Here is a 27872-nt window from a genome sequence, read left to right as displayed (position 1 = left end):
CGCAATAAAAGGACACTTTGAAATGTGCTTTTTGATCACACAACACAATGCCACAGGTGTAACAAGTTCAGACCAAAATTTAAGAGAAATATACCTGTTGAGTGCATAAAAAAGTCTTAGATCTTTAACTTAAACCTGTGAAAAATAGGAGCAAAAACTTAAGTGTTGCATTTAAATTTTAGTTCAGTGTATATACACAATATATACTCTAAACTGGGGGAAATTTCTGATTAAAAAACACTTTTTTGCGCAGAACAAAGCCAACAGTGTGTCAGTCGGGGATCTTCATCCTGACTGCTGGCAACCTGATCGCTGCTGCCTTCACCTCTGCTGTCATGTCAACACCCAGTGCTGCCCTGGAATACAACATTTATGTGAGTTAATGGTAAAAATTGGTATCTTTCACTGAAATTGTAAATCAAAAATTTTTGATTCTGATTTATTTACTTTGGCTCATAGGAGACATCCACATTTGGAGGCAGTATCCCTTTCCCCTCTCTCAGCCGTTCAACACCGTTCCTGGTTTTAAAAAGAAAAGGTTGTTTTAGATGGACGGGACTCTCCACTGAGGTGAATCACCTGAATGAATTCACTGTCAAAGCTTTACCGAACGTCGGTATACACACCACGCAATCATCACTCCGTTGTCAGTGCAGAATTTGGCTGGAGGACAGAGCAGGTTCAGTCCTGTTGTGTCAGTGATTATTGTCAAAGCCTTGCGGATGTACTGATTGCTCGCAACTCCTCCAGACAGCACCTGTCAAAGAAGGGTTAACAGTGACATCTTCATATCCATATTCACAGCCATTAAAGGATGATAGTCTGTACAAATTTTGTGAGGGCCCTTTAAAATCAGTCGAGGGGCCTTAATTTGGGATATGCCTGATGTATCAGTACTTTCTGACACCCCTACCCTGTCTGTGGCTCTCAGGTCTACGCTAATTAGAAAACCTAAATCTAATTCTAAAATGTAAAAACATTAAGAGACTTAAAATGCCATTTATAATCACCTTTTCTCCAATGAACAATCTGTAACTGTAATGCTGGGCATTGGCATTGCTGGTATTGCAAAAAAATGTTATTTTCATTAATTAAATAAAAGATAAAGGGACGTAATACACTCACCAAGGTGGGATTTTTGGATGGCAGCAGGTTGTTTGCCTTACAAAACAAGATTGCACGATGTGTGCGCTTTGCAAGATGAGAGGCAACAGTGTGCTGCGTGGCTGCTGCTATGTCATTCACACAGGACAGCAGCGTCCCCTCCTCTATACCTACAGAGGAGAGGGAGAAATTAGGTTACACATCTAATTTATTTAAATGTGAATTTCCCCAACAGTTTCAGTAAACTATGAAACTGGAAGAGTGTCATCGTACAAATATAGTGAATGAACATTATCACTTCTTTTTAAACATGCGTCTCATTTGTTTCTGGTGTGCAAATGAAAATTGTCTTTTTATTTTCCCAAAGTGCCATTTTCACGCATAAACCTGTCAAAATTCATTCATTCACTCATTCATTTTGCATTTATTTCTTCCTTGTAAAGAAGAAAAGATTTTTTTTTCTTATCCACCTGTGTTGGACAAGTCCAATGTCCACTCTAAAGAAAGGTCTATGAATCTGATCAGTGGTACGGAGGTTATAGTTGTCATTTCCCAGACTATGTGGGTCCTCATACCTTCTTCCGCCTCTTTTTTCATTATTGTTAAGTTCACTTGATTCCGTAGCCCGGTGAAAGAAAAGCAGCAGTCAAATGTTCGTCCCATCGGTGTCTTAAAAGCGAACCTCGTCCTGTCTCCATTCCTTGCTAGAAGCTCTATAGCTTGACCTCCACTTAGTGTGGAGCACAGCGGGTGTTTTATGAGGGACAAACGTCTTGCCACCTGTGAATGCACAAAAGATAGTTATAGGGATGCAAGATATTGGATTTTTGCCGATATCCGATATGCAGATATTATCTACAGTACTGTGCAAAAGTCTTAGGCCACCTTAAACTTTGTTATTTTACCACGGTTATAAATATCACACATATTTATTTCTCTGTAGTGTCTTTACTGAAATACAACTACAACATACAGGAAATATATATACAGCATTAAAAATGCAAATATTTCAGAATAAAACTGTTTCAACAGGCTAACGTTGACTGATCATTCGTATCTTCAGCTCTCAAGGGGTAGCCCTAAATATGCCGATATTATTGTGCATCCTTAGATATTTGTTTACGATCACAAACTAAACATCATGACCACTAAAAACAGCCATATTTTACTCTTAAGGCCGTACTTTATCCAGTGTGTCCCCTGGAGCTTCGTCCAGACTTTGACCCAAAAGCAGAAAGTTGTCAACTCCTCGAGCCACAGCGAGAAGTGCGTGACCCCCAGAAACCAGCAGGACCAGGAAGGGGAAGTCAACAGGATGGAGCATCCTGACGGTCAGCGCGTGAGCCTCCATGTGGTGGATGGGGATGAAGGGCTTGTTGTGCTGCCTCACAAACCTCTGACTGAACTCAAGACCGATCCCCAAGCTCAGGGCCAAGCCCGGCTTCACGGTGGTCGCCACCGCTGAGAGCAGGCTCGGGTCCACGCTGCTCCTCTCCAAAGCCTCCTGGACCACACGCTCTATGTTTTGCCTGTGGAGCTGCTGAGCCACCGTGGGGATGATGCCACCAGCCCTGCAGTATTCAGGAGGGAGGGAATATGTCAAAACAAAAGCCTTAAAGCACATTAATGGAATGTAACTAAGTACATTTACTCAAGCACTAAACTTAAAGTATAAATTTAAGGTACTTATTTTACTTTGGTATTTTCTTTTCATGCCTCTTTCTACTTTTACTGCACTATAATTCAAAGGGAAATATTGTATATGTGTTTTTTTTTAATTCACTGCATTAATCTGACAGCTTAGTTACATTTTTTCAAAATAAGATGCTTGCATAAAAATGTAAGATTTTATCAAATGTTTTCTGTTAAAAATCAAATTACCAAACAGGTTATACAGGTACAACTGAAATGATTAGTTGATTAATCAATAGGCCAACAGACAAATATATTCAGTTATTTGTTTTCAATAATTTTGAGGGTTTTTTAAGGTTTTTTTAAAAAGTGTTTTCTACATTGGGTACTTTAAATTTAATACTTAAAGCACATTTTTCTGATGATACTTACTTTTACAAATATAATAAACATAGAAACTGTAAAAACAGAAATTATTGTTGAAAATTCACATTTCTGACAGTCCTTAAAGATGGTACTTATATACATATATATACACTATAAATGACCCCATATGTAATGGGCAAAAACTGTAAAAACAGAAATGACATTTCTGATAGTCCTTAATGATGGTACTTACTTTTACAAGAAACAAGTATCTTAAATGCAGAACTTTCACATGTAATAGAGTATTTCCACAGTTTAGTATTAGTACTTTTACTTAAGTAAAGTAAAATGCACACTTCTTCCACCACTGCTCAAGCAATATTAAGTGAGTACAGCTGTGACACCCACCTCAGGTGAACTTGTTTCTGTGAATGCAGACACTCTCCCAGTATCTCACCAGTCTCGTCCAGCACAGCAGCTCCAGTGTCATCACAGCTGGTCTCAATGCCCAGAACCAGTCTGGAGTACAATGCTTTTCCAGTTGAAGGAGAGAACCAAGAAGTCTGTCTAAACTGAAGCAGCCTGTGCAGGATTTTTACTTTAGTAGGGAACATGGCTGTGAGCCTTGAGTGAGCTAGCTGTGAGTTTAAAAACGGAGGCTGACCTCACCTCATTCCCGTTTGAATCTTATATTCGCAAACTAAAAAGCGGAGATGCCTCATTTGGTTTTAGGGCCAAAAACAAACAAAAAAATCCGCAGCGTTCAGAGCAGAAGCACAAGTGTCCTTAGTATTCTTCCTTCACCGTGTCCGAGTGTCACATGTAAATAATTCCGTACAACGACAACTCTGTGACCTAAGAATAAGCACACACATCCAAGTTAGACACTGACAAACGTATTAGCAAAACAATTCACATTGAACCAGTAAAAGGTGTTCTTTCAGATGCCCTATCATTTTACAGAACTGTTCAGAAAATGAAGCCCAGGTCCAAAAGTTAGATGCTTTATTTCCGGGGAAATATTAGTAAGATGCACATGAATGTGAGCATGGAGTCGGGTGACTGACGGGATACTTTGATCGAACGGTTTTTTAAATATTTTTGCTGTCGAAAGAGGTAAATATGATTTAATGTCACTTAAAATGTAAACTGTATACGTTTTTAGATTTCTGTAGATAGCGGGGTTGTGCTGTGTGTTAAAATGACGCTGTTTCGCTATTTGAAAAGAGCATTTCCATGTAGCGGGCTGTGCTGCCTTCACGGGGACCAGAAATGCGGTGTTTGCCAAATGTTTAGTCAAAGAACCGAGGACGTGTGTGTGCTAAGAAAGTCTCTTTCAGCAAATGTCTCTGCATCGTTGGGAACTTTATTAACAACACATTAGTCTGTACCTGAGTTAGGAACTGTTCTTTCTCAGAGACTGTGGGGAGCCTGCGGTGTGTTTTTTATAGCCTCCTCGTAGCTACAAAACCTTTTTCCTTGAGCCTCCCTGAGTGACTGGCAGACAATACCACATTTAATTGGTTATTAGATATTCAAAACTTCCCCTTTGATATTTGGAAGTTAAAAGCTTAAGACAAAATTCCTGAGTTGAAAAAGCATCTCTAATATTTTTTCACTGAGGCATATGTCTGAAATGATGTGTCTTGAGACCGTTGTATATTTGAAAATCCAATGATAATTTCTGTTTTTACAGTTTCTCGCTATGATCAATGGTGTAATTTTGACTATAAAAAAAGAACCAAAAAATATACATTCTATTGTTTTTGTTAAGCGGTAAAATAAATTCATATTACAACAAGTTAAACTTGTATGCCCCTCTCCTAAGCCAAAATAAATGGACGTAAGTCCCTCCCTATTAAGAGTCATGAAAAAAAGTTTTGAAATTTTGTTCATGACCCTGTGTGGAAACCCTGTTGCTCTCCATGGAGGTTTAAGTCAGCATACACACTTTTTTTGACTTGGGTTTTAACAAGCATTTCATGTTGACCTTTTTAAAGGAGACATGGAACGCCCAGCTTGTATTTTGGAGGAGTTGAAGCAGTTTGTCGTAAATGATGCCCCACCAACAGTGTATTACATCCCAGATTTCATAACAGAAGAGGAGGAGTCCTACCTTCAGCAGCAGGTGTACAGGTCTCCCAAAATCAAATGGACTCAGCTGTCGGGCAGAAGGCTTCAAAACTGGGGAGGGTTACCGAGTCCTAAAGGCATGCTGGCAGAAAAGATTCCTGACTGGCTCCAGACATACTGTGAGAAAATTTCCTCCCTTGGTGCATTCAGTGGGAAAACAGCCAATCATGTGTTGGTGAATGAGTATAAACAAGGGGAAGGGATTATGCCTCATGAGGACGGCCCTTTGTACCACCCGACTGTCACCACTATCAGCCTGGGGTCTCACACCCTCCTGGACTTTTACACGCCTGTCAGCAGCCAGGAGGGCGATGTGCCACAGACAGAGGAGAACCGCTTCCTCTTGTCCCTGCTGGTAAAACCGCGCAGTCTCCTGGTCCTGCAGGATGATATGTACAAGCGCCTCCTTCATGGCATCCGCCCCTGCAGCCAGGACACGCTGACAGACAAGGTGGTGAACCTGTCTGCTGCTGGCGCTCTGCCGGGAGAGACACTGACCCGAGGCACCAGAGTGTCACTGACCATACGACACGTGCCAAAAGTCATTAAGACAAAGCTCATGCTGGGCAGGAAGTGAAGAAAGATTGCATGTTGACCTGATAGTCTGATCTGGTACAACATGCTGTGTTTACGTCTGAATCCATCAAGTATAGTATCATATATGGTCTTCTTATTCAGGCTGTTTAAAGAGTAATTAAACCCCAGACTTTTTGCTTGAGTGTCTCCTTCCTTGAATGTGTAAAAAAGTCTCAAAATGGGCAGGACCAGGAGGGGGGCCAAGACATGTGCAGTCACCCAGTCGTGCAGCCTCTTGATCCACAGCACCTCCCTGTCCCCTGTGTGCACACAATTTAGTCAGAGGGTGAGAGGGTGGTGACATGGGGCTCGAAAGCAGGCCTCTGCTGCCAGGATCAGCCAATAGCAAAATTCAATTACAATAACCAGGTTACAACCTAAAGAGGGCAATCACCATCTATATTTGTACAAAATATGTAGAATTTTAATACTTTGCACTCAAATGTCAAGAAATGAACCAAGTCAATCAACAAAATGACTAAATACCCATATATATTGCTTTTCAACAGACAAAAGTGGTTTGGGGGTTTAGTTACTCTTTAATGAAGTACTTTTCACATGAAGCTTTGATGGATCATTTCTAGCTTTGTCAAATATCTGTGCTGCCTCAAGTGATCTCACTGCTGGACATTATTAAAGGCAACAACACACAGAGGGTTGCAACTAGAAATTATTTAAAAGTGTACTGTGTAGGATCTAGGGGAATATATTGGCAGAAATGGAACATAATATAAAAGACATGTTTTCTTTATTATATTTTTCAAACTCAGAATGTCCCGGGAGTCCGCCATGTTGCACTGCCACATTTCGACGCTAGCCCGGAATTTACAAACCAAACATTGCATCTAGATAGCGACTTTCAAATTTTTGCGCACTGGCCACTGTAGTTAGCAGCGCCTCCGCGTCGAGAAGTTGGAAAAACAGGGATTTTTTTAATCGTGAAACTGGTTTATACAGTATTTTTACTGGTTTAAAACATCTAGTCCATTTGTTTTGCATAGGAGGAGACTTCCGGGGATAATTCGGCTCGCGGTAAAAACTCCCTGAACATCTGGATCAAAAGTAAGGTGAGCACACATTACATTAGAAGAGAAAATGGCACTGTAAAAATAATGGATTCAGTTGCCATGATGTCGCCTGTTGGTTTGTGGACTGCTGTATTGAAGCCTTGAGTTCTGCTTTATGGCCGTTGCCACCTTCATGGTTGAGTTATAACCAAAATGTAATCCCCGTACAGTTATCATGAATGTAGAAATTAGCTATAGTGACCAAAGCCTTTTTTGCAGCAGTCTGTAAACATATTTTTGCGGTAAAGTTGGGCATTTTAAAATGGGGTTTATGAAGATCTTTCCTGTCTTGGAGACAGCCTCAAGTGGCAATTCAAAGAATTTGCTGGGCCAGTGGCCCATCTCCGGTGAGCCAAGTAGCATTGAAAAAACACTGATCTGTAACTTGTAACTCCTTTATTCAGTGTTTTTACCAATTTAATCACCTGGCCCGTTGGTTTTGAAGAGGAAGAGACCTCTGCGGATAATTCAGCTGCTAGTAAAAATCTCCTGAACCATGAACACTGAAGAAAATCTAACCAGGAGAAATTTCAACTGGTTGCAGTCTACACCTCTAGATGCCCCCAAATCCCCCTAAATCTTACACATTGGACCTTTACCTTATGAATTCATTGCTTAATTTATTTAAGGGAGTATGGGCTCTGTGTAGTAAAATATTTGTGGAAGAATAATGTTGTCTTTTAAATTTCTTCTTATCAATTGATGAGTGATTCATTATTTGTAATCTTTTTTTAATTCATTGGCGGCTTGTTTCAGCATTACAGACATAAAATGGATGTAAGATTATTATTGGTTGTGTTTTGTGTGTTCATTGTTTATTTTATGGATTTATTTAAAGGCTACAAACGAGTCTGATTGATATGCAGGCATGGTCGACACAAGTGTTTGATTTCAGCTTCCACAGGTTTATCAGTATAGGCAGTCTTTAGGCATACTAAAGACAGTTGTGTGTTTCATCTCTTAAAGGCCCTGGTAAATATATATCTTGGTCACAACTCTTTTAATAGCAAATTTAAGGGATACTTGATGGCCAGTATATTAAGATAAATTTTTAAAACCGTTGGGTATAGATATCAACATTGGCCACAAAAAACACTACTGATTGAGGTCTACCATAAACTAGAAAGTTAGAATATCTGCCTAGACTGTTGGGACACAACCTGTAAGCATATTATTGCTAAAAACAATATAATAATGCAAAGCAGCAGGTCTTATGGGCTGCTGTATTATACAGCCATCAGCCTAAACATTAAAACCACTGACAGGTGAAGTGAATAACATTAATCATCTACATTACAATGCAATGTTCTGCTGGGAAACCTTTGGTCCTGGCATTCATGTAGAAGACTGTTGCAGTCCAAGCAACCCCCTCATGACAACAGCACTCGCCAATGACAGCGGCCCCCAGCAACATAATACGCCATTCTGCACCACAAGACCTGCTCAGGAATCACAAGAGGTATGTGACAAAGAGCTCAAGGTGCTGACCTGGCCTCTGAATTCTCCAGATCCCTATCTGATCGAGCATCTGTGGGATGAGCCTGTACCCAACCTCACAACCAACAGGATCCACAGGATCCAATGCTCCAGCACCAGACACCACAGGACAGCCCTCAGATGTCCTGTATTCATGCCTCAACAAGTCAGAGCCAAGTTCGATGTAAGCAGGCCCCATGGTGGATCAGGCATACCTCAGTGGTACCGGCATGTCCCACGAAAGCTCAATCAGATTGGAATCTTAGATTTTTGGAGGTTAGGTAGATCCCTTGAGCTTTTTGTCATGTTCATTTATGCAACAGTTTTTGTGGTGTGGCATGGTGTATTGTCCTGCTGGGGTGGCACTGCCATCAGGAAGTGCCATTGCCATGAGGAGGGTTGCTTGATACGCACCGGTGTTTGTGTGGTGCGTGGAAAGCGGCATCCACATGAATGCAAAGACCCAGGGTTTGATGATCAATTGTATCCACTTATCCACCAGACAGTGGTTTTGCTTGGGCTGATTGATGCAGACAAGGCTTAGTGTTAGTCCAGCACAACTGAAAGACTTTGTACTCTACCGTTAAAATGCACTGATTTTGTTTCACTTTACTATGAAATCATATTTCACAGAAGAACCCCAAAACAATGGAACCACAGATCAAACGCTGGAAGGGGTCTGTGTGTGAGTCTGACTCCTGGGTTGCTTATCCTGTACTGTCAGATGAGCAGTCACAAGACGTCAAGCTTATAGAAGCATTTGCTGCACCCATTGTCAAGAAGAAAGAGACCTCTCGACTTCTACGGGAGCTGAGCAGCCTGTACCCACTGAGTGGCCTCCAGCACCTCAAGAGGGTTCGGGCGGTGAAGGAGAAGGGCAGCCCACATCCTCTGGAAGTCCTTGTGTGCCTCGTCAGCGATGCACCAGACGTAAAGGTGGTCTGTGTTGACTCTCTGCTCCCCTTGGATAGAGTTAGACATGACGGATTAGGTGAGCCTTTTGTGGTAAAGGTCCCTGCACGTCCCCCTTTGACCCGACCCCAATTTGAGCTGGCGAGCAAACACTGGCCCACATCCTTTCATGAGGACAAACAGGTGACGGTTGCCTTGAAAGGAGAACTCTTCAGTCCACCTCAGAAAGCCAGGATGCACATGTACATGATGACTGCTCTGACTGCTGCCAAAGCAGGAAGTGAGTTGGGAATGGAGGAGGTAGGGGCTGTGATGGTCAACCCAACGACGGAGAAAATCATAGCAGTGGGCCATGACTGCAGAAGCGACCATCCTCTTCATCACGCAGTCATGGTCTGCATTGACCTTGTGGCACGGAGCCAGGGCGGCGGATGTTACTCTTTTGACAGATACCCTGCTTGCCGATTTATTTCACCAAACTCAGACGCCTTTCAAGGTGTTTCGGATGCAGAGGCGGGCTCTCAGCCGTACATATGCACCGGATATGACCTTTACGTGACCCAAGAACCTTGTGTCATGTGCGCCATGGCGCTGGTACACTCCCGGATAGGTCGTGTCTTCTATGGGACTGCCTCCTCTGACGGGGCCTTAGGGACCAAATATAAAATCCACACACAGAACGATTTGAACCATCACTTTGAGGTTTTCAAAGGAGTGTTGGGTAAGCAGTGTGAGGATCTTAATGCTGTGAGTAGCCACATCAAGACAGAAAGTTTACAAGAAAGTAGATAATATCTACCAATTTTAGAAATTGGCTTGGAGCTGGAAAATTCACATCACAGGTTTAAGCACAGAATTAAGTGGATATTTGGCTTAAGCATTTTTTAAGAAAAAGTTTTAACCTATTTGGTTATAGTTATATTGAAAGCATGTGTGTGGATGAAAACCAGTAATGTGGTTTACATTAGCCCACAGGAGATGTTAAACCCAAAGGAAGTGATACAATTCAACTTGTGGCAGTATAAAAGCAAATTTTAACTTGTTCTTTTTTTGTATTTTTTTTAAATTCCTTATTGACATACATACAACAAACTGAAAATGATAGGGGTGCAATTATACAGAAAAGAATAAACAAAAATTACCATACATAATAAAAAAGTTATACAACATGAAAACATTGCCTTTTCAGTTCATGTGATTTTTTTTCAAAAATATTGTTCATCTTAAAAGCCTTTTTGTTTTACGGCCCTTTTATTATGGTGCCATAAAAAAAGTCTTGTTTGGAGTCTGCCCATCTCTTCTTGTGGATGTGGAATTTCCTCAAAAGTAAAAGTAATTGCACGTGGCTTTCGAAAAAGATAATTTGTTGAATTCTTATGTATCAAGATCGGAGAGGCTCTTTTTGACCTTGTGTTTGCAGCTGGTTGGAAGTGCAGGCTCAGGACAGCAGACAGTGTTTCTGCAATTAACTTTGTGTGCTTGTTCTTTAAAGGTGCAGTGTTGAGTCTGGAGAAAGATAAGGGCTTTTTTTATATATAATCTCCAGACATTGTTTGCATAATCAGGTCCGCACATTGTCTGGAGTTTCCCTTTCACATGCGTAACACACAATAGGAGATTGTGTCTGAAGCGTGATCACCTCCATGTGGTTGAGGTGAGGGGAGGCGCCTGGGTAGATCGTACAGAATGCAGGACGTGACACGGATTACAGCGTGCTCAGTAGCCGGTCCGTATTTTGGTCATAAAGAAAAAAGTCTTGTTTGATTTGGTGTCAGTCCTTACTGACAGAAGCTCCCGAAACATGTCATCTCTTCAGTTAGTCATTTTTGTCAGCATCGTTGTTTAAATGACCCTTCTTCTTCAACCTCAGATGTTTGTTTTCTTCCAGTTTTGCACAAGTCACATGATAAAAACATCATAACACGCTCACTTGCTCACTGTGAATTCTTCAGACAATGACCTGCTCTATTCACATTTGGCTCAGGTGGACACTGCACAGCCCTGAAGAGCTGTCGGGTTAAAGTCCGTTTGGTGTCTGATTAACTGTTTGGGGTATATGCATTCACGTACAGCTCCTTTGGGTGAATTCAAGTCAATTTCAGGTTTGCAGTGCATGTGTGAAAGTAGCTATAGCTGATTGTTGAGCCCCATCACAGGTTGTCGGTGCTTTTGATTGGTGGTACAGACCAACTACCAACCCAAAGACCCAATCCCAATACACCCCATGCCTCCACCACTTAGCTCTTACCTTTTATCTAACCAGGTGAGTACTGACCTGATAGAGAGAGGCTTCTGTGAAGGTTAGAGACCAAAACTTGTGCCTCATAGTTACTGAAGTAAACATTAGACCTATTTTTCACAAGCCTTAATCTTTCTTAACAGTCTGACACTAAAATGGCATTTTATTGATGGTTAAATCAGGAGAAATTCTCTGTTTGAACAAACACTTTTGCATGAACTGGCAACAACTGACATGATTTTGTATTGGGCTGCTTTCAGATATTAATCTAGCAGAAAAAAATGGGTTCAGATTATTAGAGCAGATATTTAGCATTTTGCTGATTATCTGAATTTGAGTTTTTATTTTTAATGATTGCAAATAAAATGAATGAATTAAAAAGTGCAAAGAAAGTGTCAGGACTTTTACATTGTAAAAACTCAGGGAGCTATTTTTATTTATTCTTTTTTATTTTTATTTTCACTTGACTTTATAAAAACAGTTGTTGGGAACTTTCTGTATATGATGTTGAAAGTTTCAGTTTTTGTTAAACATTGGCTAAAGGCATTCAGCAAAGTTTTGTTATATTACAAATTCTAAATTTTGACAAAGATTTTCATTTTTTTGTATTGTTGTAAATGCATACAGATTCCAAATATCAATTATTGGTCTCATTACTACCACTGCAGTAACTAACTACTAATAATTGGTGTTTGTCCTGAAAAACTAATATCGGTCGACACTTACATAAAAACAAGCTGCAAAATAAGGAGGCAACACAACATTTGTACTGTATACAGTGTTTTGTTTCAAATCTGCTGTCATCCATCCACACAACGTTTACAACACTTCAAAATAATGTGGTGATATGCAGGAGAGGAGACTACGTCCACTGAGGAGACTACTGTATATATTTTCATACCATTCCTGCAGCTTATAATGCTGTAACTTTGTTATGGGGTATCTTTGAAATTTGACCACCTGAGAACAAATAAATACTCTTTCTCCAGAATTTCATAAGGCACCTTTAAAGAAAACTTTTTTATGTTTAGTCTGACAGTGACCAGTAACTAGCAAAGCCTATCATTTTTTTATATTACATAAACAAATTAAGTTACACATTACTGATATGCATTTTTATTTTTTCCCCAAGCGTCTGTATGTTAGTCCTGTGAATGTTTTTTGTAATACAACATCAGTCCATCTGTTTTACTGTGTATGTGTTAAAAACGTTCGTAAGGTGGGTGTTCTTGTTTTCATGATTAACCAACAGTCGTCGGTGTTACTCCTCAGGTCACTTTGGTTTCCACAACAGCTGAGCATTGTCCTAACCATGCAGTTCATGAGAACAGCTTACATTTAAGGTGAGTTGTAAAATATGTTTCGTATTCATAATAATTGGGAGAGAAAAAACACTTTTGAGGGCACAAACATTTTAATAAGATTAAGAACAAGAAATATCAAGAGCTATGGCCAAACAAAGCAGGACTAGCTGCCTTGATGATAGCAAAAAAGTCATAATCTAAAGAGCAGCTACATGAATGTAAGTTGATCACAGAGACAGTTTCGACCTCCCTCAGTAAACACTTAACCAGACAACAAGAATTTGTCTCATATCTACGCACAGGACTTGTTAATTAATATACAGGGCATAACATTCATAAACAAAAAAAACTGTACAATGAAGAGAGCGTGCCCTGTTTTGATTGAGCTACAAACGAGAAATGATTCACATACCAAGGAAATCGTGCAAATCAAGAGTATGATTCCATTCTTCACTCAGCACAAAGAAGTTTGACACTCGATACAAAATGAGAGTGTACCAATAAACAGTGAGCCACAGGGCCCTACCCTTAAGAAGTAAACATCTTTGAAAAATACATTTGGGACATCTTTGTGGCTAGAAACTGACTCATACACAATTTGTGTTGCCATGTGAACTGAGGGCAAAAAAAAGAAAAAAGAAAAAGAAACACAACTAAAAGCCTCACTGACGCCTGGGCCAGCCCAGGTCTATGCAGGCCAAAAATACATCATTAAATACTCACATAAGTTAGTAATGCATATGGCATCCTGTCATCTAACAAACCTAAACCTGCTTTTTTTTTCTTTTTTTTTAAACATTTCATCTTAAACCCGATATATCTAAACGACGACTGTGACGTTTACACAAACTGTACGACTTAGTACACACATCGGCGGTACAGACTACACAGGAATTAACGTCTGTTGCTATGAGGCACAGCATTTACAATAATTTAATACTTGTTGATGCCAAAAATTCTCACTCCGTGTAGTTGTGGCAGCTTGGGGATCAGGACGCTCAAAAGTGAGGCAGTGTTTATGACGAAGTGCGCCGTGTCATACTTTGTGTAGAAACTGGCCAGGAAGTATCTGAGGAGTAAAGCAAACGGTTTAATTAAAATAAATTAATAAATTTAAAGAAACATGTAATGCAAGAAATAGGCACTAAGATAAAACACACGTGTGCAGAACTTTTTTCTTCTATTTTTCCACAAATTTTTCATGACTGCTCAACAACATTTAATGCTGTTGTTATGATCAACATGTTCAGAGATTATGACAATGTCTGGTAGTCAGTGGGAATGACCCAAGATTGGCTAAAACTACAAATTTTTACTTTTCTATATCTATGTCTGAATCAATGTGAAGACAGAACAATATGATAGCTAATACTTACAGTATGATTGGGGAGATGGTGAAGAACTTTCTCGATGAAGTGAACTGCACGCCGTAGTCAAGCTGTTCCCAATGTGTAAGCAGTCTGGCTTTTCCTTGGTCGGGAGTCTCGAATGGTGTGCCTTTCACTGCATGCATAAAGACATACATTCCCTGTTGAGACAAAAACACAGTCAGTTCTGCTGTGGGATTGTAGTCTGTAAAGAACAACACCATAGCAGACGGATTAAATGGAGTTTCAGTAGTTTGAGAAATGCTTACAATATATTAAAATAACAAGGTAAAAGAGAATTAAAACATTTCTCTTAAAACTGGTTCACAGGGATCCCACAGGTCCTTAAAAAGACATTGAATTCATTCATATAAAAAAAAGGCCTTACCTGGTATTAAAATGTCTTAGATCAGTATTTCAAACGTCTTTAGACATGGCAAGTATTACTCTTTTTTTTTGATGTAGCATTGTAAAATCACAAAATAAATGGTAACATCTATGTTTGCTGCCAACAAAAGCCAGGTATTTCCCAGTTCTAACTTTTTCACTGGACTGGAATGTTTTATGTAACAAACATTTTGGCAAAAATGTCCTTAACCTTAAGTTAAAAAAGTGGTTTCAGTTTTGGTTACTGTAAAATTTGTATTAAATTTTATCCCAGTTGACATTTAAAAAAAAAAAAAAACTTAAAAAGTCTCTCTACCTTGCCTAAAGCTATAGAAACCCTGGGTACGGGGATTTGAAAAAAAGAAAAATGTAAAAAGCTTCTGGCCGTGGCACAAAACTCTGCCTTTACTTTACTCTTGTTTGACAAACTAGCAAGAATAAAACAACCAGAACTGAAATTTGCAGCTGGAGTTTCAGCGCCTGAGCTGCAGTGTTTATAGGGAAACACCATCTAAATTAAGAATGTTATTTCCATGGCCTAGGAGAGCTCAATTAATATCTGTGAACATGAGCTACTCTCTCTTAAAGCCAGAAAAAAAAGGAGATTCAAACTTTTGATGTCCTCAGGTATAAAGTCTGGTGCTGCTCCAAAGACAGTGAATAATAGTGATTTATGTGGATCCACAGAATGTTTCTTTTCTTTGTTATAAACAGTAACTCCAATATAGACAACCCTTGCAAAACTTGCATAAAATCAAAGGGCGCTGAGCAAAGACTAAATCAATTGTTTAATTTTTAGCCACTGAAAAAAATCTGATCAGTGTAAGTGCAGGATTTCCTACACATTCATTTGTTGCCCTCCACGAATAAAACATCTGCCGCCATCTGACTCTAAGTAGGTGCCTCTGTGTCAAAACACAGGAATGCAGCTTTAAATGGAAAACCTGCATTACAGATGGAAAAGTAAGAGAACTAAAATGCTGACATACGGCCAAGGCATAATTAGCGCACTGCGGTTGTATTGTGTGGAAAACAATAGGCTATAGTTGACCTCAGCCCTTACTGTTAATAGCCTTCCGTATTGGCCGTGATACACAATCCTCGTAAACTGCTTCGAGCTCGCGCTACTTGATGATGTCATCAACTTTGTCTTTTATTTGAGGCCAGCCGTGTAACAATGAAAGGTCCGTTTTGTCTACTGACCTGATGTCGAGTGGGGAAATTATCATAATAGGTCACGCGTCAGGCTGCAGCAAGGACAGCCTCCCCAAAATAGAGCATATCTTAACAAGCATGCACAAGCACAGGGCAAAGCAGAAGGTAACAGACACTGGGCTGTTTGGCTAAGCATGCATGCAAGATTGATTTGGCTCGTGATACTAGAACTGACTTCTTGGTAATAAAAAAATCTAAAACACTCTAAAATCAAAATAATGAATTGTTTTGGAGAGCAGTTTGACAATAATGTGAATGACTTGGGTGTGTTGGTTTGGCATGGTAAGCAGCAGTGACAGTGTGACTTACAAAGTTGTGTATGACATTAGTTAGAGTCCACACCACTGGTACACTGAAGAAGGGTATGCTCAAGAGCACAATGTGAAGTATTCCAACACCGAGTGCGTAGGTCAGCCAGATCCCCCGACTGTTCATAACCCGGGTATTTGGGTTCACCTCACTGTGTGCCACACCCACATTCATTCTGGTCTGTAAAGAGAAAATACATACATATATTCACAAATCAGTAGACACTTCTGTGCTACATTTGTATTTTTTCTTTCTCTTTCCCGTAAACTATTCCTATAAGTCCCCCCATACTGGTAATAAAAAGTAATCTTGCTCATCAATGGGGACAAGTTATATTCTTACTTACATCTGGAGATTCAGATTCACCCTTTTTTCCCACAATCTTTTTTTACTATTCTAAAAAAAAAACATTTAAGGCTTTTTGCAAGTGCTTCAAGAGCTTAGTCAGATCAATGGTTGTGGCGACATCCAGCATTTAGACTTTGACATAATAAGAGCTGTGACTGTTATACAAGCTCTGAAACCCACAATCCTGTAACACTTTGAACGAGCCCTGAACACGTCAAAGATACTCTGTGAATGCACTATCTGCACAGGACTGCAGAAATTCATAATTTACATTTTTTTAACGTTATACCTTAATTTGACAAATGACACTAACTAAATGCTATTGTAGCACTTTGTCCTTACTGCGAGTCTAAATGTGATAACAGAAAAAAAAACCACCTTGTGCAATCTCACTGAACTTTACCCTCTGGCACACTTACAGCTTCCACACTGGATTAAAGAAGACAAAATAGCTTAAATCTCAGACATCAAAAGGCAATGATGACTTTCTTCCACATGCCAGCCTATTACATTTTGACATCAGGTTGTTTTCCTTTAAACCCCACAGTAAATAAGAGTGTGTCTAAAATGACTTTCTACCACATCTAACCATGCATGAGCCAAATGACTGTCCTCAATTACCCCTGCGTTACATGAAGCAATCTGCTACATCTGGAATAATTGAGCTCGTATCAGTCAGAGATCCAAAGATGATACCCGAAGCAATGATACAGTCGGTGTAATAACGTTACTGATGACAAGAAAGATACTTATAATAAGCATACAAGTACAGAAATCATAGACAACTGGAAATAACCATTAAAGAAGACTAGACTAAAGTTACATAACGTTACAATTAATACTTGTTTTGGTTCTAAACCACTGTCACTGATTTAGTCTATTCGCAGATTACTTTTCGTAGCAAACTGCACGACTGTGAAAATACATTTAAGTAAACATTTACACGAAACCAAACGGATTACACTGCTTTGTGAGTAGGTGTTAAGAATTGTTATCTTTACTTTAATGTCTATATTGTCCTACTGAGTAAAAGCGTAAACATAAGACATGTTTTCGTCTCCAGCACATAGCCCGGACCAAACCACCACTGTTCTAAACCAAGTTGTTCAGCGTCATTACGTAAATAAGAAGCACTAAGAAGCGTTACGTGGTTAAAAGCGTAACATTAAACACCCACGCACCCGGCATTGAAAAACTTACAGGTAGCAGCGAGCAGTGAAGGTATTTATAGAAACAAACTGCTATGGAGAGAAATGGTTTATCTCCTTGTTGATGTGTGAGGTTCACGAGCGCAGATAGCACGTCGTAGACTGACCTGGGCGGAAGTAGACGTGGTTTCAATGCATCAATGTGAGATTTTTTTGCCCTGATTTTAACTCTCAGGCTGTGCCCTGCCTCCAACGGGTTCTACGAACCACGAATTGGTAATGTTTAGGTTAAGACTACATGTGTTTAAAGTTGTAGTTAGTTCGAGGCTAAATGTACTTGATTTTGGCATGGCTATCCAACGTAGAGCAAGGTTATGAAGTGGCCTTAAAAAAATTTGCACCTGTTAGGATTCACTCAGGGTAAAATTTCAGAGATATAATGAACCCGCCCTCGTGTCACTCCGAACCAATCAAAGTGTGATGAAGGGGGCGGGAACAGGTCACTTCCGCCGTGCGGCTCGTGCATGTTGTTTATGAAAGATTTAAGCGGAGCTGAAGCCTCGAAGAGTCGTCTTAAGTCAGTATTTGACCATCTTTTAAGCTATTTAGTGTCGTTATTATTAACCTAAATATGAGTTTCTAATGTTGCGAAGTAAGTTTAAGCGAAATAAGGTGTTTAAGTGTAAGCTAACGAGTAAGCAACCCACAGAGCAGTTAACGTTACCTTAGCTAACCATAGTAAAGATACTCTAACGTTACCCCAGTAAACCCATTTTAAATGTTGGATTAAGATGTGCAGCGTGATAAGACGTTTCTCTCTCACATTTAATTGTTACTTAATTGTGTGCTGACTAAAAGAAGATAACTTGAGTGTCCTTTATTAGGCTACTAGTACTCATTGTAATATTTGAACGTGTAATCAGTATCTGTATTAGAATACATTTCACGCGGGTTTTTCACGTGTCAGTGGCCTGGCATTGATCATTGGTCATGGGTAGCCGGTGCTGTGTGTACTCCTATCTAAGCCCGACCAGACACTTAGTGCCTTGTTTTTTGTTGTGGTTTTACACTTGTAGCACTTATCGCTATATTGTTTTATTACGAACCTAAGTGTGTTTCAGTTTCTTTAAATGAACTTTTCACTTATTTTTTACTAATACTGACATAATTCTATTTAAAATCATCTATATATTTAATTTATATGTTTTATTTATCTTGTATTTATGTTTGGATACTGGATATGTTTACTTATATTTTTGTTATTCCCTCTTCTGTTTTACCCACTCCCCCTCTTTTTATGAAATAATTATTTTGAACATTCTCTAACATATGCTATATTTTATATTATTTAGACAATCATTTTAACACTACAACTTTGATCAGTGCACACAATGGTAAACCCTAGGAGGAACATAACTGTTTCTTCCTCTGCCCCTCCTGAGCATGTGCACCAAACCATTTTTATTTTAATGTATTAATGAATAACCATCTTTTTTTTTTATAAGGAAAACGTGAATTATTTTTGTTACTCAACTAATCCTTATGCACCTGTGCCCCTACCAAACCTAACCACTGAGGGCGGAGCTGTGTGTTAACAGCAGGAAACACTATTCCACAGGGGAACACACTTCGATACAACACCGGAAGCTCTTATTTGTAAAATTGAAATATAATTTCTGTGTTCAACAGCAACAAATCAGTATTTTGCCATAAAGAAGTCTCGTAAAACCAGAAATCAAGACTTGAATCTCTGTTTAAATCAAGATCAATCTTGATCATTTATACAAATGGACAATGAGACACATTTGTTTGCCACACATAATGTTTTTAGGCTATGCTTCTTGCATTGTCAATTTTTAGTTACAATTGTACCTCAAAACCTAAAAATTCACCTTCTTACTGTACTGTGTTGTTGTTGATATCACAGGCTTGCATTCATGCCCATGCCTGGAAATTTAAATAGTAATGAGTGAAACTGGTTCAGCATTTCTGTAGTGTTTGGTTAAGACCAGCTGGACGCTGGGCTCAAATATAATTTTAGGTCTATCTGAAAACATCAACACTATCAACCATGTGCAGTGTTAAATTGCATTTTCTTATCAGTCTATGTGTGTAGCGCTAAATTAATGTGTTTAGAGTGTATTTTCCTTCCATTTTATGGTATCACTCCTACATTGAAATTCTGTGAAGCAACAGATCTCACCAATATCTTGAACATTTTTTCAAGGTTGGCTTCAACGCTATCCCATGCTATTGTTGTGACTTAACTACACAGAGAATTACCAAATTTAAACCAGACTTTTCTTCTACAGGCACCTAAAATCATGAAGCAGCTGCCTCCAGATACTGTCCGGCTGCTGTCCAGCTCCCAGGTCATCACCTCCGTGGTGAACGTTGTGAAAGAATTGATGGAAAATTCCCTGGATGCTGGTGCTTCGAGCATTGACATCAAACTGGTACACTGTCTAAATGACACACTTTGGAACAAAGAGAAATGTTTTTGAACAAAATAACTGATAAGTAAATTCTGAATTATAAGTGGAATCATCAATAGGCTGATCTGTCACAATAGAGCTAAAAACAACATAAATGGCAATAGCAAGCTTTGGTCATAAAGGTGGGAGTGCTTACTATATGCATGAGTAAGTTTATTTTTTGCATCTCTATAACTATATAAAGGTATTTCTTGAATCTGATCTCAATGTAATAAGTTAACCCTACGACTATCAGCCTGTTTAGGCCTGTTTTAGCATGCGTTTTGGTGATCCGAATACAAGTGGACAGCTGAGACACGTTCACTCATGTGCCTGTCATGTGTCCTCAGCTGACAACTTGTGTTGAGAGTTCGTTACTGCCCCGCAGACAGTTACTACATCCACACTTTTTTATTGGACTTAAAGTTGCTCTGTTATGCAACATAGACAAACAACAACAAATTATACTGGATGAATAGAAAATATATTAATACAAGAGGGTGTCAAGGTGATGTATCCAGTAAGCCTCTCTGAGGATTCAGCACTCAGTCTCAGTGAGTGCAGTGAATTCAATAATTCAATAAATAATGAAAGTAATAGAAACAATAGATCCACTTAATAAAACCAGATCAAACTGGGGCTAGTTAAAATTGTTCTGTAGCATGCTTGCTACCCATGTTAGTTGTTGAGTCAGTACAGCTGGAGATATCGCTGTCAACAGAATTTAACATCAAGTGCAAAATGATGGATTGGCATGCAACACTTTGTCCGACTTGATGTAAATTGAGTAACTCAGAGAACATTAGCGCACTGTCACCAAAACATCCACCACGTCCTGCACTGATGATGTAGTCCTCGTCTGGGACGCATCAGGACGTCTCAGCGTTTACGCAATGAAAGATATTAGGAAGAATTGCACCCTAGACCACCTCAACAAGTGGTTTGATTGAACAGATCACAGTGGGTCTCGGTGGTATTTACACTTGTATACAGCGCTGTCCTTTTGCAGTCAGATCACATGGCCTCTGAAATCTGTGTTTCTTTGATACTGCAGTAGACGACCTCTTATCCAATCAGATTTGCTTTTTGGAAAGTTTGACCGCCCTTTTCAATTTGTGTTTCCTCACCTGTTAGGCATCAAGATTGTTGTTGTAATGGATAATACAGTTAGTAAAATATCTAAATAAAGCACGGTGTGACACAACACATTTCTATAAAGATATTAATGGATAATAGCTCTATTTCCATTCAGGTGAAAGTAGGGCTGAGCAATATATCGATAATGTATTAACATTGGGATTTTAGACTAGATATTGTCTTGTATTGATGTATTGATTTTGGATATTGTAATATAATTAGTGTTAAGTGATGTCATTTTCTGAACTTACCAGACTATTTTAGCTGTCCTATTATTTACCTTTACCCACGCAGTCATCATATCCACATTAATGATGATTATTTATCAAAAAAAACCTTATTGTGTTAATATTTTGTGGAAGCACCAGTTGACAGTCCTACAACATTGATGCAAAATAGATATTGAGGTATTTGGTTAAAATTATTGTGATCTTTGATTTTTTATAGTGTGGTAATAGTGTGCTTTTAAATCGTCACAACTCAGTGTTTTTTTTATTTCCTCTCCATTTGCACCGGCAGTCTACAGTATCATTGAATTTCACGTTGCAGGAGAACTATGGTTTGGATCGGGTGGAAGTGCGTGATAACGGGCAAGGAATCAAAGCTGCAGATACCCCTGTGATGGCCCTGCGGCATTTCACTTCAAAGATCTGCAGCCACGAGGACCTGGAGCAGCTGGAGACATACGGCTTCAGAGGAGAGGCGCTTGGCTCCATCTGCGCCGTGGCTGAGGTGAGAAGCAAGACAAGAGGGCTAATGGGAAGAAAAAATTCTCGCTCACGTGTAATGGTATAATATTTTTCAGATAGCATGACTCTTTGATTTATATAGTTGGCAACCTGGTGTTTTATTGTCTTTTCTTTTAGGTGACTATCATCACAAAAACAGAAGAGGATGACATCAGCACCCAGTACACGCTTAATTTCACAGGAGGGATTGTTTCTCAGAAGCCATCTCACTTAGGTCAAGGTAAGGCACCGTTATTGATTTAGTCTTGTAGTGAGCAACAAAATGAAGGACTGCTTAATGTAATTACAATGAGATAGTTATACTTTTAAGTTGTAGTCGCAGATAGAGACAATATAAACTATCTGATAGCATGTTTACCCTTTTTTTTCTACAGGAGACAAGTCAGAACGACAGTTAGTCACTGGGCTCAAACAGACAATTCATTTGCTGATGTACAAGTTACCTCCATCATCAAAACCTTGATGAATATTGGTGCCTATTGTGAAAAGTCTCAGAACAACACACATTGTGCCCAGTATCCAGTTAGATCTAGTTTACCTCAGTCCTTAAGCCTTGTTGCAGCAAAAGTACATTTCATGTCAGAAGATGTCTCACGCTTCTCTCTTTGTGTTTTACAGGTACAACAGTGAGTGCGCTGAAGCTTTTTAAGAATCTTCCAGTGAGACGGCAGTACTATTCCTCTACCAAGAAGTGCAAGGAGGAACTGAAGAAAGTGCAGGACCTGCTGATGGCCTACGCCATTATAAAACCTGACTTGAGGCTCACGCTCCTTCACAATAAGGTCAGTAGCTCCTCCTCCCTTTCTCTTCTTCCTAAGGGTTAATTTTATATCATAACAATTAACCTCCCACAATAACTGTCCAGCAGGGCAAAATATCCAGGCACAAAAACATGTGTGATACATAAACAATCTGTAACATTCATGATTGTACATTTACAAAATGACTCTGCTGAATGACATGCTATCTACAGCTCGCTAGCTAGCCAGTTATCACTGGCCAGTTAACACTTCAAAGAATACAGCGCAGCTTACCAGTAACGTTAGCAAGTGACTACTCTTCCAGACACCATGGCTGTTGGAGATACCTTGATATACCATGACACCGTCAAAATGCTTTAAGAAACAACAAAAAAGCATAATAAAAACTTTTTTTGGTCATACTAACCAGCGCTATGATTAAAGTCAGTTTGCTGTTCTGTATGCAGGATGAAATTATTTTCAATTTCAAATGTTTAAAATTCACCTTTCAAGTTTGCAGTGAAGTGTATGATACTGATCCAGTGGGGAAAAAGAACACTTTGAGGTTTACATGGGATTGAAGTTAGTCCTGAAAAGTGACCCCGCTCATAAAGTGTGTGGTTCTCCACATGCAGCAGCCACTAGGTGTCATCAGTAGTCTTCAAATGACTGTCCCAGCACTGTCCCCAGTGTTTGTTAACATGAAATGTGTTTACAGTGTAGTGTTATATTTGAGGCAAACTGAATTGATGATGACAATGCTTAAATGCACTGAGAGCCCATGGAAGATAACATATGATGTGAGATTCGTGTGTACACATTGAGGCGTCAGTCAGATCTTACAGGGCAAAACCACTGAAGTGAATGAAGTTCATTGGTCCCCAACATTTTGATGCCACAGCTATTACTCTTACTAGTACAACATCCAGAATTACTGCTACTAATAATAAGACAATTTATTTATGAAGCACTTCAAAAAAAAATTGATTCCAGCAGAAAAATAAATTGAAATAAATAAAATGCAAGGAGTAACTATTAACTCTGAGCAATATCTCTCAATGATCAGCTTATTTAACATTTTTCAACCAGAGTAAACTGGTTTGATTCCTTGCAAAAGCCTTGGGAGCAGACAATGAGCAATTTAACAAGATATGGCCCAAGAATTAGTGAGAAATTAGTGAAAGGTTTTACAAGGAAATTACCTGAAAATAAGCAACAAAAAGAAAGGTATAAAACAATCAAGAAATTATCTCCCAAAAAGTGTTGAAAATTGAGGAGAGAAAAAGAAAAGTTACTTAGCATAATTTCAAATAAATAATTATAATGATTATGATTTTTTTTCTATTTTTACTATTTTTTAATTTCCCAAATGAAATAAAAACAAAGTAGGTATTTTTCTTGTCAACCTTTCACTTATTTCTTGCAAGTTATCGGACACTTCTTGCTGAGTTGCTCACCGTCTTTTCTCCCTTTCCGGAATAAATTAAACCATTGCTCTGATTCCAAAGGGTTAACAGATAACAGAACAATTATATTGAACCAAGGGATAGTTTGTATCCATTGACACTAAATGAATAAATAGATAAAGACATACAAACTAATAACAACAAGACCAATGGGAGAATGGAAGAAATACAAAAAGTGTTAGATGTCTTCTTTTCCTACAGCTGTAAGATGTCACAGCTTCCTTCCAGAGTAGAGCTTGATGTTTGTGCCTCTCTAAAGATTTTTTATTAAACATTTAAAAGCCCTTAAACTGAGTTACGAAAACATATTCAGGAGCTTGTCGCTTAACTTCTGAATCAAACACCTTGATGACAGTAATTGTCTCCAGCCCCCTGTTGTTATGTTGTCAGCACTAATGCGAGTCAGTGAGCTGCAAAATTGTTACGAATGATGGAAAATATTTATTTTGGATGTAGAAGCACTTAAGAAACACACGGACTAGACCTTTTATTTAACCAAGCGAGTACACATAGACTAACCTGATAGAGAGAGGCCTCTGTGCAGGTTAGGGAGCCTGTGCAGGTTAGACAAGAGTTCATATCATTAAAAAAGAACATTTAAATTACATGCAAGCAACAGAATAGAAGGTAGAAGTTAGATTTATTAGTCTTTCTTTTTTAAAAAAAAGTTTAAAAATGAAATTTGTCCTTTATCCTGCTACATCTTTTGAGTTGAAGGATGAGTTGATTAAAATCAACAGCTACTATGAAAATTCCATCTGATCGCCTGGGCATGTTGCTGCTGATGTCATCATGCAATTCCTCGGGTGCATTTTTTAGAATGCACCTGCAGTTATAAAGGAACAGTCAGAGGACTCTCACTACATAGATTTATTATTGCTCAAACCAGCACTTATTTTCATTATTGATTAATTCAATCTGTCCCAGAGCTCAACCTGATGTCTTTATTTAAACCATATTCCAAAATTCAAACATATTCACATAACAGTCCTATAAAAAGTCATGAAAGTGCAAACCCTCATTTTGGAGAAGGCATTTTTACTTGATAAATGATTTAATTTATTATCAAATTGGATCAAGTTGTCATTTCTTCGCTCATATTTATTAATGACACATAGGGTTAAACTATGTGTACTTCCCCTTGGATAATAACATACATGAAAGGGACCTTGACCAATATACACTGTTCTTCTGAAAGGTTTGGTTGAGATTTGCCTAAGTCAAAATTTGCAGTCATCAGAAATGTTTTTAACAATAAATACTAATATGTAATGGTTCAGTAAAAATATAAAAGGAGAGAGAGCCAAAAACCCTCTATAAGGACTAGTGATTAACGACCTGTCAGATAATGCTTAACTGGAAGCAAGTAGCCAAGACACTGAACCACAATAAGTAAAATATTGAACAATCAATTCCAAATTCTATTCGAGAAAGTTAGAAATAAACAGTATTTGCTCTGAACACTAGATAATGATGGCCCCATATAGTATAGTATAGTATAGTATAGTATAGTATAGATAGATAGATATACAGTATATCAAGTCAAAGTCAAGTCAAAGTCAGCTTTATTGTCAATTCTACAGTATGTACAAGACAAACAGAGGATTGAAATTGCGTTACTCTCAACTCTCTGTGACAGAGAGTAGACATAAATATATATATATTAAAAAGAGATAAATAAAAAACTGTACAATACAAACAATGACACATTAAAAATAGTTATAGTTGTGCAAATGTATATGGTAGTGCAATTAGAAAGAAAGAAGTTAGCTTATCGGCTGGTGGTGATTAAAGTGACTGTGTGTTGTTTTCCTGAGGGGAGGAGTTCATATATAGCTAGAGATAGATATACAGTATATATAGATTATATAGATGAATATACACTATATATAGATAAAAGATAGATAGATATACAGTATATATGGATCAATATAGATGAATATACAGTAAATATAGATAGACATAGATGGATATTCAGTGTATATATAGATAGAGATAAATAGATATACAGTATATGTAGATAGAGAGAGATGGATATACAGTATATATAGATAGATATAGATTAATATACAGTATATATAGATAGATAGAGATAGATACATATACAGTATATATAGATTAATATAGATTAATATACAGTATATATAGATAGAGATAGATAGATATACAGTATATATAGGTAGATACAGACGAAATATATAGTATATATGGACAGAGAGAGACAGATATACAGTATATAGAAATGAATGATAGATAGATATAGAAATAATTCAATAAAGTAATTTTAATCATGATTTTTCCTTCCATGTAAAAAAATGTACTTGTGTCTGTAAAGCATTGTGTAAATTGCTAAAAAAGAAAAAGTGTTGCTCTTGTAGAGTGTTTGTTATGCTCATTAGCAAACGGAAACAGTCAAATAACTACTCACTTGTTAGGGGAGGGTAAGGTTAGCAACAATAAAGCTTAAAAGGATATTTTGCCAATTTTCAGACAGCTTTATATCAATAACAATATGGGTAATATGTGTAAGTAATCTGTGGTAAACTTCCCTCTGTCTAACTAGCCGGCAGATCTTCCTGCTCATCTCTCAGCTCAAATTGTTGCTGCCTCATTGGCCATCGCTCAAACATCAGAATCATATTTTAGTGTACTGTATAACTAAGATTGTTTCTGTCCAACCAGCTGTCATATTGCTTTCTCTGTCAAATGGATGACTTGGAATTACGTGACTCACCAGCTGGAGTGTTTATTGGTCCAGTGTGGTGCAGGGCATTCTGGTAGTTGTAGGTTTTCTACATCTTGAGCAAAAGCAAATGCCACAGTCATTTTTCTGTGGTTTTTTTTCTGCTCATGTAGCAAAAGTATTTGCATCTTTCTACTGCATAAACAGCCCATTTTTTGAAACGACCATCTTTCCAGCAGTGAAATACTTCTTAAACCGAGTATAACCAACACACAAACCAAAGCAATACATCATATTCCAGAATGTTCAATTTTATTTACATAATTGTAAAAATTGGCTCAAACATCAGTCATTGATAATCATCAGTTATATTAGGTTACATGCTTTTGGTATGAATAACAAAATCATTTCAATAATTTTGGTTTCCATACCAATTGTGTTTGGTTCAGGGTTCCTACAGCTTATGGCAAATACGATTTAAGACTTTTTACGACTCTTTTAATGCCACTTGAAGTCAAATTTAATTTAAATACAGGAACCAACCAAATAAACAGAAAAACATGACTCAGTTACTTAGCGTTGAAATACTTACTTCAACATATAACATTTTTGTGTCAAGTTAAAAAGTTAGATTATCTGCTTAACATGCTGGAAACTTTCTATAGTCAAACACATGTAAAACAATGGCCATATATTATTAAAGCATCCATTTGGTTTGGTTTGAAAAAAGCTTGTTCATTTGTTATTTGATTGGTTGTGGAAAATGTATTTGAATGTCTCTTACCTCATCTGCAAGTTGGCAAATTATTAAAAGAATAGATATTACCATTTATTTTGAGATTTCTCAATGTAATATCAGAACATTTAAATCATAACATCTTTCTCCTGACTTCTTTGCATTTTTAAGGCTTTAATGCCTTATTTTTAGAGGAATAGATTCAGTGCCTCCTAAGAGTCCTTAAGGATCTACGGGAACCCCGGTTGTGGTTCTGTTGTCCCATGAATTGCACACTGGAGTTGCAGACTTTTGGCGTGCATAA

At 38.3% G+C, this 27872-nt stretch overlaps 4 protein-coding genes across 8 annotated transcripts in view; 2 read left to right on the top strand and 2 right to left on the bottom strand.

Moving 5' to 3' along the window:
- Positions 1-201: 201 nt before the first annotated feature.
- osgepl1 (O-sialoglycoprotein endopeptidase-like 1) lies at positions 202-3898 on the bottom strand. Its single transcript, XM_042494789.1, has 7 exons — positions 3511-3898; positions 2288-2675; positions 1680-1884; positions 1126-1274; positions 627-757; positions 448-519; positions 202-356 (listed from the first exon to the last, which is right to left on the bottom strand). Exons 1-7 carry the CDS (start codon positions 3714-3716, stop codon positions 272-274), a joined length of 1236 nt encoding a protein of 411 aa, XP_042350723.1. The 5' UTR covers positions 3717-3898; the 3' UTR covers positions 202-271.
- A 239-nt stretch (positions 3899-4137) lies between these two features.
- On the top strand, positions 4138-10399 carry adat3 (adenosine deaminase tRNA specific 3). 2 transcript variants are annotated; one of them, XM_042495306.1, is made up of 3 exons: positions 4139-4218; positions 6813-6878; positions 8988-10399. In XM_042495306.1, exon 3 carries the CDS (start codon positions 9003-9005, stop codon positions 10056-10058), a length of 1056 nt encoding a protein of 351 aa, XP_042351240.1. In that variant the 5' UTR covers positions 4139-4218; positions 6813-6878; positions 8988-9002; the 3' UTR covers positions 10059-10399. The 2 variants fall into 2 exon arrangements, with proteins under 2 accessions (XP_042351241.1, XP_042351240.1); XM_042495307.1 differs by lacking the exons at positions 6813-6878; positions 8988-10399 and adding an exon at positions 5103-6284 and having other exon boundaries at positions 4138-4218.
- A 2242-nt stretch (positions 10400-12641) lies between these two features.
- The window catches only part of pms1 (PMS1 homolog 1, mismatch repair system component), a 31015-nt gene continuing 15784 nt past the window's right edge, over positions 12642-27872 (top strand). For 2 of the 4 annotated variants that reach the window (XM_042494424.1, XM_042494421.1), the window contains exons 1-5: positions 12642-12848; positions 19896-20039; positions 21744-21926; positions 22061-22163; positions 22562-22725. In XM_042494424.1, coding sequence (XP_042350358.1) covers positions 19908-20039; positions 21744-21926; positions 22061-22163; positions 22562-22725 — 582 coding nt within the window. In that variant the 5' untranslated portion in view covers positions 12642-12848; positions 19896-19907. Of the gene's footprint in view, positions 12849-18096; positions 18161-18206; positions 18236-19895; positions 20040-21743; positions 21927-22060; positions 22164-22561; positions 22726-27872 lie in introns of those variants that run through there. The other 2 variants (XM_042494422.1, XM_042494423.1) reach the window with 2 other exon arrangements.
- On the bottom strand, positions 12901-17724 carry ormdl1 (ORMDL sphingolipid biosynthesis regulator 1). Its single transcript, XM_042494425.1, has 4 exons — positions 17636-17724; positions 16088-16267; positions 14186-14337; positions 12901-13878 (listed from the first exon to the last, which is right to left on the bottom strand). The coding sequence occupies exons 2-4, from the start codon at positions 16259-16261 to the stop codon at positions 13743-13745; spliced, it is 462 nt and encodes a 153-aa protein (XP_042350359.1). The 5' UTR covers positions 16262-16267; positions 17636-17724; the 3' UTR covers positions 12901-13742.

This window comes from Plectropomus leopardus, chromosome 10, assembly GCF_008729295.1.
Source record: "Plectropomus leopardus isolate mb chromosome 10, YSFRI_Pleo_2.0, whole genome shotgun sequence".
Lineage (NCBI taxonomy): Eukaryota > Metazoa > Chordata > Actinopteri > Perciformes > Serranidae > Plectropomus > Plectropomus leopardus.
Note: the sequence above shows the minus strand (reverse complement) of the source record. Positions and strands in the feature narration are given on the sequence as shown.